An 11,232-nucleotide genomic window follows, 5' to 3' on the forward strand; every position below is an offset into this window, starting at 1 on the left:
ATCCACGGTGTGTGTATAGGGAGGTAGTATATCCACTGTGTGGGTATAGGGAGGTAGTATATCCACTGTGTGGGTATAGGGAGGTTGTATATCCACAATGTATGTGTATAGGGAGGTAGTATATCCACTGTGTTGGTATAGGGAGGTAGTATATCCACTGTGTGTGAGTAGAGAGGTTGTCTATCCACTGTGTGTGAGTAGAGAGGTTGTATACTGTGTGTGGCGTTGAGCGCCATTGTTCGGTTTCTTTCCTGTATTTTCAAAGCCAGATCCAGCCGTGTTTCTAATAACTGAATGATCTACTGTGTTATTACACCGGCCACCATGGGTAATGCAATAACACAGGATGCCTGGAGAACAGAAAAGTGTGAGCGTGTGTGTGCCCCCACACACAGCCTTCGCATCTCACTCTCACAGTGTGTGTGTGTGTGGGAAACGTCCACATCATATTCACCAGATGCATCTCTCCCCTCAGTCTTCACATAGCCAGAGAGAATAGCCGTGAGCCCAGCCGTACTATATGCAAACACAGCCATTTCTTGCCTTAGGAAGTACCCAGAGGCATTCTCTCCTTCATAATAAATCTGGTGCAAGCTTTCACATTTTAATATCTTAGCATTCATATGTCAGCAATATAAAGAGCCATCAAACAGCAACACACACACTCTCACACTCGCACACACAAAACACATACACCTGAGGTACAGTATCCGCAGCTAAACTAACTAAACAATAGGGATTGAGACTTGAAATAATCACTGAAGACCGCCATGCAGTGCAACATTTTAGTCTGCCTTCAAGGCACTGCATGGTCAATCTGACATCTGCATTCATACTAATTGCGCTTCACGGAGCAGCGTATAGCTGTTGAGGAGAGCTGTTGTGAAGGAAGTTGTCAAGGAAATGAATGTGTTTATACAAACCGCCCCCACCTACCAACAACCAATCATGTCAATGCGGAGCTATGCGGAGCCCTCTGCATTGTTAAAACATTTGGGAGGCGCAAGGCAATGCGGTACAGAGCTCTGCATGCCCCCGCAGGCGCTTCAATTGTGTCACACCCTCTATACAGAGCCTCCGATCACATTTTCGGATCAAGCATAAATTGGTCTATAGTAAACTTTAAACTATATACAATACCAACACATTGTATAACTAAACAATCCGAAGACCGCCTTAAGACGGTGTACTAGCAGGCCACTTTAACATTCCTACTGGGTCTGTCAATAGGCTGTATATTAGCAGGGTAATTACCCTTAAATTATATATGTCTTTATAATGCCTCTCCCACATATTCCACAGCCACATTCCACAAACTCTGGCCTGTACTCAGTCTTCTCAGTGCCAGATGTCACCAATGAGAGAGGTCACAGATCCAATAAAGACCCACACAAAGGGCCTTTTTTCAGCAGGCAATGACAGGGGCAGCACTCGGAGGTCAGCAGAGGGCCTGGAGGTAGTAGCGCTGGTACTGATAGTGATGACTGTCTGGACATGTAATGCCAATGAGTAGAGGCTGACTTAGTTCACCCTGCAATCTCCCGCAAGTCTAGAGACAGAACTACAACCATGCTAAACCTCAACCCAAAAGCTAACCTCTCCCAAACCTTGACCTATAATCTTAATCCAGAAATGAGGGTAATCCTGAAATGCAAAGTAATTCCAAAGTAGCCTAATTCCTGAAAATCCTTGGAATTCCACAGTAATTCCTGAACATATTTGGAAATTCCAAAGTGTTTTCCACAATCTAACCCCGAAGCCCACAAGTGTGTGTCAGGGTTGGTGACAATTCTAATTGGTGTCAACTCAGGAAGATTTTTTTGTTATTTTTTTACATAAATAAATATATTTTGAATTGATTGAGAAGTCATTGAAAATAGACAACCTGTGTGTATGTGTGTGTGACAGTTCTAACTGTGTGGTTTCAAGAGACCTCACCTCCAACCACTTTAGGTTCAGTGTTTACTCAGGCATTACTTAGCACCACAGTGTGTGAGACCCACCCGGGTGAGTGACACACACACACACACACACACACACACACACACACACACACACACACACACACACACACACACACACACACACACACACACACACACACACACACACACACACACACACACACACACACACACACACTGACCACCCAAACACAACCCCAGCACAGCAAAAAGTCTTCCTGATCCCTGTATAGTTAGCTCAGCTGTCTATTAACCCTCTACACTCATACCCATATATGGTTGAAAGTTGCAGATTTGGACACTGATAAGTGCCTAAATTGGAATGAGGTGGCTGTATAGTAACATGCTAAGGGTGTCCCCTTCACAGGTCTGTTTGAGTTTTGACTGATAGACATTCTGAACTTGAGCCCCTCACGTGACATGAAGTTGCACCATCCCTCCCGATAATTGTGCAACTTTTTTGTTTTCTGAGTTAGGGAATTGCTGTAAATTATGAGGACTAGATATATTTTGAAAGATGAGACATTGAGGATTATAATAAATACCGCTTTGATGTCATACAAGCAAGTCAAACACCCGAGAGTCCAAAAGTGCACCGCACATTTCCATATCATCAAACTCATGTAATATACCGTGTCAACGTTTATGATCACTATGCTGGATGTCCAGTTACAAGACGACATGGCGTCATACCCTCGGTTGTCCTGTATTATGAAGAACATTTGCCACGGACCACACATCTGAATGCACTCATGACTCCATTCTAAGCGCACCAAAATTACCATCTGCTTCTCCGAATTGCCTTGTGAATAGTCGTACCATGTTACTGAATGTATAGTCAATGTAAATGCACATAACTTTTCTCCAAACTGTTCCCCTTTACACTGAATAAAAATCTAAACACGACGTGTAAATTGTTGGTCCCATGTTTCATGAGCTGAAATAAAAGATCCCAGAAATGTTTCATATGCACAAAAAGCATATTTCTCTCATATTCTATGGAATATAGAATATCCCTGTTAGTAAGCATTTCTCCTTTGAAAAGATAATCCATCCGCCTGACAGGTGTGGCACATCAAGAAGCTGATTAAACAGCATGATCATTACACAGGTGCACCTTGAGTGCAAAATGTGCAGTATTGTCACACAACACAATGCCACAGATGTTTTGAGGAGCGTGCATTTGGCATGCAGACTCCAGGACTGTCTCACCAAAGCTGTTGCCAGAGAATTGAATGTTAATTTCTCTACCATAAGCCTCCTCCAATGTTGTTTTAGAGAATTTGGAAGTACGTCCAACCGGCCTCACAATCGCAGACCACATGTAACCACACCAGCCCAGGACCTCCACATCCAGCTGATCGACGCCCCCTACCGTTTTTTTAAGGTATCTGTGACATACCGACGCATATCTGTATTCCCAGTCATGTGAAATCAATAGATTACGGTCTAATGAATGTATTTCAATTGACTGATTCCCTTATATGAACTGTAACTCAGTAAAATATTTGAAATTGTTGCATGTTGCGTTTATATTTTTGTTCAGTGTAATTGCTACCATTGTTATGCATTTCCATATCTCTTCTGCAAAATACATGTAAATGTAGCCCTATCCATTTAGGCCAATTCCCAAGAGTGTAAAGAGTTAACTCTGTTTGATACCCATGGAGCCAAAGATAATAAAGAGTATCCTCGTTTGCTTGCAACAATATCACTTCATCAACTTAACAAACATTGAAAGAGGAAATTCACAGGATAGTGTGTGTTTGTGTGTGTGTGTGTGTGTTTGAGTGTGCCGTGTGTTTGTGTGTGTGTGTGTGTGTGTGTGTGTGTGTGTGTGTGTGTGTGTGTGTGTGTGTGTGTGTGTGTGTGTGTGTGTGTGTGTGTGTGATTGTTTTTCTGTTCCATCTGTGTGGTCCAAAACACTGTCTAAAAATACCAATACTTGCCCTATTTCCATCAGAGATATAGAGGACACATTCACATTTGTGCTGTTTTAGGATAGTCCTACAAACCATGATGATAAAATAATATGCAGTGTGGCCATCATAATCTACAAAGAGATTTGGAAGATGATCTTCCTATTAAAAAGCCATTTTTGAATTGTCTCCATAATGAAGTCTAGTGCGCGATGTCCCTTGGATAATGCCATGTTAATCGTTTCTCCCTTGAAAAGAAAACCTTCCGTCCATCATGAAAATAAAAATCTAGAATAAATCCAGGCTTTTAATTATTAGGCCCAATGTTTCACAAATATAACTAGATTCTAAGCGCTCCAGCTGTGCCACGAAAAGCAGGTCTGCATTAAAAAATCATAGGCTTAGATATTTTATAGGGGCTTAGATATTTTTTGATGAGCCTAATATTAAACACGTAATTTAACTGTGAAAATGTTTTCTCTGCTTCAAGGGCCCCCTTACTGGTTTAGGCCCTGGGGCATCAGCCCCTGTAAGCCCCTGCAATAATCAGGTCCTGCCTAAAAGTACCAAAAAACCATAAAGCCAGTAAAGGGAGCAGAGCCTTTCACGTTTAATATAGAAGTAACCTATGTCAATCATAATATGTTGTTTGGCTTTGCATTGATTACCATTTAACAAAACAATCTGAAGTCCAACTTACCTCGGTTTGACAGAGCGCTATGGCCAGCAATAGGAGGAAGGGGACACTTTGCAACATCTGGGAAGACAGAGAGAAAAGGAAGAGAAAAATATGAAAATATACGAAAGTTGAAAAACGCATGTTATTGGTTAATGTCAAGTAAAATAGTCAAATAAATAAAGAGCAATATTAGAAAATTACCATTTTGAAAAGCGGCTCTGTTCAGACGTCTGTTGCGAGGAGGAGGTGGGCGCAGAATGTATCCGTAACCGAGGCGAGCGAGAGGTCTGTGATTTCAGGAAATTTGAGGAGCGCTGAGGAATTCCTGGTCTCGAGTCTTGCCCCCGATATGGCGTGACCAATGAAAATCTCCGGAGCGCAGGAACGTTATGGAGCGTTCACGTGCTAGTCGGAACTACGAAACTCAGAAATGTCCTACTTGCTAAATGGTTGTACCCAGTGGACATACAACGTGATGAAGACGTATTTTATTGGTTGAAATATGGTCGGGACTTCTTATAACCAGATCACAAGCAGATTAAGATGTATTTTTCATGATTTTTATTTCCCCTGTCTTATTTCGGCTGATATCTAGTTGTTACTGAGCAGTTATCTAAATGCTACTCAATTAATAGACGTAAATCTATATAATCATTATACAAATTGGAGTAATGTTATTTTTTAGCAGGGTTTGCATGATACAGCTTAGCACACCTGACAAACAACAGCTGGCAGAGCGCACCAAAGCAGGTTATGGTCTCATGGCTTACTGTACCCACACTGAAACAAATTGCTGTACATTTACAGCAAAACACTTACCTTTGCTATTATAATTCTATATTACAGTACAGTACTGTGAAGAGGAGTGCATTATCAGGGCTAAATGGTATTCCACTAAAATTCCTCTACAATGCTGTAAAATTACAATTTCTGTAATTTTACAATGAAAATTTACAATAAAACATTGTATTACCTGTTTTGCTGTATATTTATGGCAGCATACTATGAATTAGGTTGCATTGTGGGAAATGTTGTGGGCGAGGAACAAATCTGTAGCTCATTAACACATTTTGAGGCGTGCAGTGTAAGAGGCATGTTGCATCCGTTAGTGAGAATGCTGCACCCCAAAGAAAATAGTACCATACCGTAAGTTTGGAATCTAAAAACCTTGCCCTGTAAAACTAAAGTAACTTACTGACTACTGTGCAGCCAGTAATTTACTGTAATGCAATAACATACTGTATTTTTGGAATCTAAATCTAAATCTATCATTTTCCTGTAAATCTACAGTAATTTACTAGCTACTGTGCTGCCAGTACTTCACTGTAATTCCATACCAACCCCACAGAATACAGTAACATAGTTTTTTTGGAGTGCTAAAAAACTTTTGAACACTAATGGGTCCATGGTAGTGTTGTTTCTGTCTCATTTATATATTTTGAGGCATGCCTTGTAAGAGGTTATATTTGTTGCATCGGTAACTGAAATGTGGAAGTAGTTCCCAAACAATTGAATGTGTTTGGGGGACTGATCAGAGTGGCAGCTAGCCTCAAACTTTTAATGGTTGAGTGTTCAGCCATGTTTTGAACCTTTTGAACTGTTTTGCCCTCTAGCCACTGCCAGTTGAGAAGCCTTTGTTAAGACCTCTACAACTGCAAGTGATATAAAACCCCAAATATTCATTGGTATAATGTAATATATAATTACATACTCACTGTTAGCAATTGCTGTAATTTTATTACCATACAATTTAACAATAAAGTACTGTATTACTGTTTTTCTGTTTATTTACTGCAGTGTTCTATAAATTATGGTCAAATGTTGTGGGCATTGAGAAATAATCGCTGGCTCATTAATATATTTAGAGGTGTGCCTTTATTGTGACTATATTTACTACATTAAATAAACACCAAATACAGTATTTGTAGTACTGCAACATACAAATAACTAGCAGCCAACCTGCTTGCACCAATCACATGTACATACAGTGAAATGCCAATATTTAAATGACAGTAGCATTTACTTTCTCACAGTATAGTACGTACATTTTACAGTATTGTGCTGTATCATTGCTCTGATATTACAGTCACAGGAAACTGGTAGCAATTTACTGAATATTACAGTAACGTACTTGGCACCAACCAGAGATGGGCAAAGATACAGCAAAAGGTATCTCCTAACAAATACAATATACCTTGAAGACCAGTGTATCTTTAACTACAACAACATGTTCAGGAACAGTTACAGAAACATTTTACCTGATATGACATGGTTATTTAGTAGACAATCTTATCCAGAGTGACTTACAGTCAGTTCACTAAACTAAGGTATATAAAGAAGGACATATCAAGGCAACGAGTGAATACTTTGAAGAATCTAAACTATAAAATATAGTTTTACTTGTTTAACACTTTTTTGGTTACTACATGATTCCATATGTGTTATTTCATCATTTTCATGCCTTATCTATTATTCTACAATGTAGAAAATAGTAAAAATAACGAAAAACTCTTGACTGAGTAGGTGTGTCCGTCCAAACCTTTGACTGGTACTGTAAATATTATATTTCAGTAAATGTGAAATTCCTCTTTGGAGTCAACGTCTTTATACAGCATATTGATCATTGAGAGAGGGATAGACAGCCCTTACAACACAAGATAGTACTTCAGGAAAAATATGTCTGCCATCAAGCTTTATTGTCTGGAAAAAAAGGATAATACATTAGACTTCCCTGCACAGGCATTTGTTGAAATATATCAGCACAATGTTTATGGGACACATTTCACTTTGATTATTTGTCCCTTTCCTTTATTAGCCATGGATGGAGATAGGGATTTCGACTTGCGGTTTTAAGTAATTCTCCGTACTGGCCAATGATTAGAACAGTGATTCGGATCCAACCATAAATTCATACATTGTGCCCCTGGCCTGAAAGTATGGACGTTCAAGATAGAATCAAATCCAATTTAATTTGTCACATACACATGGTTAGCAGATGTTAATGGGAGTGTAGCGAAATACTTGACCGTGATGTGTATGCCGAGGAACTTAAAACTTACTACCCTCTCCACTACTGTCTCGTCGATGTGGATAGGGGGGTGCTCCCTCTGCTGTTTCCTGAAGTCCACAATCATTTGTTTTGTTGACGTTGAGTGTGAGGTTATTTTCCTGACACCACACTCCGAGGGCCCTCACCTCCTCCCTGTAGGCCGTCTCGTCATTGTTGGTAATCAAGCCTACCACTGTAGTGTCGTCTGCAAACTTGATGATTGCGTTGGAGGAGTGCATGGCCACGCAGTTGTGGGTGAACAGGGAGTACAGGAGAGGGCTCAGAACGCACCCTTGTGGGGCCCCAGTGTTGAGGATCAGCGGGGAGGAGATGTTGTTACCTACCCTCATCACCTGGGGACGGCCCGTCAGGAAGTCCAGTACCCAGATGCACAGGGCGGGGTCGAGACCCAGAGTTTCGAGCTTGATGACGAGTTTGGGGGGTACAATGGTGTTAAATGCTGAGCTGTAGTCGATGAACAGCATTCTCACGTAGGTATTCCTCTTGTCCAGATGGGTTAGGGCAGTGTGCAGTGTGGTTGCGATTGCGTTGTCTGTGGACCTATTGGGGCGGTAAGCAAATTGGAGTGGGTCTAGGGTGTCAGGTAGGGTGGAGGTGATATGGTCTTTGACTTGTCTCTCGAAGCACTTCATGGTGACGGAAGTGAGTAGTTTATCTCAGTTACCTTAGCTTTCTTGGGAACAGGAACAATGGTGGCCCTCTTGAAGCATGTGGGAACAGCAGACTGGGATAAAGATTGATTGAATATGTCCGTAAACGGCCTCCCGGGTGGCACAGAGGTTAAGGGCGCTGTACTGCAGCGCTGTCGTAACCGGCCGCGACCGGGAGGTCCGTGGGGCGACGCACAATTTGGCCTAGCGTCGTCCGGGTTAGGGAGGGCTTGGCCGGTAGGGATATCCTTGTCTCATCGCGCACCAGCGACTCCCGTGGCAGGCCGGGCGCAGTGCGCGCCAACCAATGTTGCCAGGTGCACAGTGTTTCCTCCGACACAGTGGTGTGGCTGGCTTCCGGGTGTATACGCGCTGTGTTAAGAAGCAGTGCAGCTTGGTTGGATTGTGTATCGGAGGACGCATGACTTTCAACCTTCGCCTTCGTAAAATTTAAATATAATTTTTAAAAGAATATGTCCCTAGACACACCAGCCAGCTGGTCTGCGCTTGCTCTGAGGACGCAGCTGGGGATGCCGTCTGGGCCTGCAGCCTTGCGAGGGTTAACACGTTTAAATGTTTTCCTGACATCTGCTGCAGTGAAGGAGAGTTCGCAGGTTTTGGTTGTGGGCTGTGTCAGTGGCACTATATTGTCCTCAAAGCGAGCAAAAAAGTTATTTAGTCTGTCTGGGAGCAAGACATCCTGGTCCGCGACGGGGCTGTTTTTTTTTGTAATCCGTGATTGACTGTAGACCCTGCCACATACCTCTTGTGTCTGAGCCGTTGAATTGCGACTACTTTGTCTCTATACTGACGCTTAGCTTGTTTGATTGCCTTGCGCAGCGAATAGCTACACTGTTTGTATTCGGTCATGTTTCCGGTCACCTGCCCTGGTTAGAAGCAGCAGGTCACAGCTTTCAGTTTCACATGAATGCTGCCATCAATCCACGGTTTCTGGTTTGGGAATGTTTTAATCATTGCTGTGGGTATAACATCACTGATGCACTTTCTAATGAACTCGCTCACCGAATCAGCGTATTCGTCAATGTTGTTCTTGGACTAGATGTAGGCTAGATGTAGTAGTCTAATGTTAATTTTAGCCATCAGCCTAGGACAACAAAAACTAAAAGCACGTATTGTATCATGACAAAATCATAGACCGTTTAGACAACATGAAAGAGAAAGCTGGCATTGGTGTTTCAGGAGCCTGAAAACATTTTGCATTGGCCCTCAGATCCTCAAAAAGTTCTACAGCTACACCATTGAGAGCATCTTGACTGGCTGCATAACCGCTTGGTATGGCAATTGCTTGGTATGGCAATTGCGTGGCATACGACTGTAAGACGCAACAGAAAGTAGTGTGCATGGTCCAGTACATCACTGGGGCAAAGCTCCCTGCCACCTAGGGCCTCTATACCAAATAGGGTCAGAGGAAGGCCCTAAAAAATGTTAAAAGACATCCATCCACGTCATAGACTGTTCTCTCTGCTATCGCACGACAAGGCGCCAACTCTGGAACCAAAAGGCACTTGAACAGCTTCTACCCACAAACAATAAGACTGCTGAAAAGTTAATCAAATGTCTACCCTGGTTATTTGCATTGACCCCTTTTTTATTTGCTCTGACTCTCTTGCCACGTTTCAATGCACACTCACTGGATACTACCCACACACTCACACATACTACACTGACACTCACACATACTACCCACACACTCACACATACTACACTGACACTCACACCTACTACCCACACACTCACTGGATACTACCCACACACTCACACATACTACACTGACACTCACACATACTACCCACACACTCACTGGATACTACCCACACACACCACACTACCACCCACACACTCACTGGATACTACCCACACACTCACACATACTACACTGACACTCACACTACTACCCACACACTCACTGGATACTACCCACACACTACACACTGACACCCACACACACTCACTGGATACTACCCACACACTCACACATACTACACTGACACTCACACATACTACCCACACACTCACTGGATACTACCCACACACTCACACATACTACACTGACACTCACACATACTACCCACACACTCACTGGATACTACCCACACACTCACACATACTACACTGACACTCACACATACTACCCACACACTCACTGGATACTACCCACACACTCACACATACTACACTGACACTCACACATACTACCCACACACTCACTGGATACTACCCACACACTCACACATACTACACTGACACTCACACATACTACCCACACACTCACTGGATACTACCCACACACTCACACTGACATACTACACTGACACTCACACATACTACCCACACACTCACACTGGACACTCACACATATACCCACACACTCACTGGATACCCACACACTCACACATACTACACTGACACTCACACATACTACCCACACACTCACTGGATACTACACCACACACTCACTGACACTCACACATACTACCCACACACACCTACCCACACACTCACACATACTACACTGACACTCACACATACTACCCACACACTCACTGGATACTACCCACACACTCACACATACTACACTGACACTCACACATACTACCCACACACTCACTGGATACTACCCACACACTCACACATACTACACTGACACTCACACATACTACCCACACACTCACTGGATACTACCCATACACTCACACTACTACACTGACACTCACACATACCACACACTCACACATACACATACTCACACATACTACCCACACACTCACTGATACTACCCACACACTCACACATACTACACTGACACTCACACATACTACCCACACACTCACTGGATACTACCCACACACTCACACATACTACACTGACACTCACACATACTACCCACACACTCACTGGATACTACCCATACACTCACACATACTACACT

General features: G+C 42.7%; 1 protein-coding gene across 1 annotated transcript in view; it reads right to left on the reverse strand.

Annotated features, from left to right (window-relative positions):
* The window catches only part of LOC115128263 (follistatin-related protein 1-like), a 70,382-nt gene extending 65,484 nt beyond the window's left edge, over nt 1–4,898 (reverse strand). The window contains exons 1-2 of the mRNA XM_029657955.2: nt 4,764–4,898; nt 4,584–4,640 (exon numbers count right to left, since the gene is read on the reverse strand). Coding sequence (XP_029513815.1) covers nt 4,584–4,640; nt 4,764–4,766 — 60 coding nt within the window. The 5' untranslated portion in view covers nt 4,767–4,898. The remainder of the gene's footprint in view (nt 1–4,583; nt 4,641–4,763) is intronic.
* Nucleotides 4,899–11,232: the final 6,334 nt, after the last annotated feature.

Source organism: Oncorhynchus nerka, linkage group LG1, assembly GCF_034236695.1.
Source record: "Oncorhynchus nerka isolate Pitt River linkage group LG1, Oner_Uvic_2.0, whole genome shotgun sequence".
NCBI lineage: Eukaryota > Metazoa > Chordata > Actinopteri > Salmoniformes > Salmonidae > Oncorhynchus > Oncorhynchus nerka.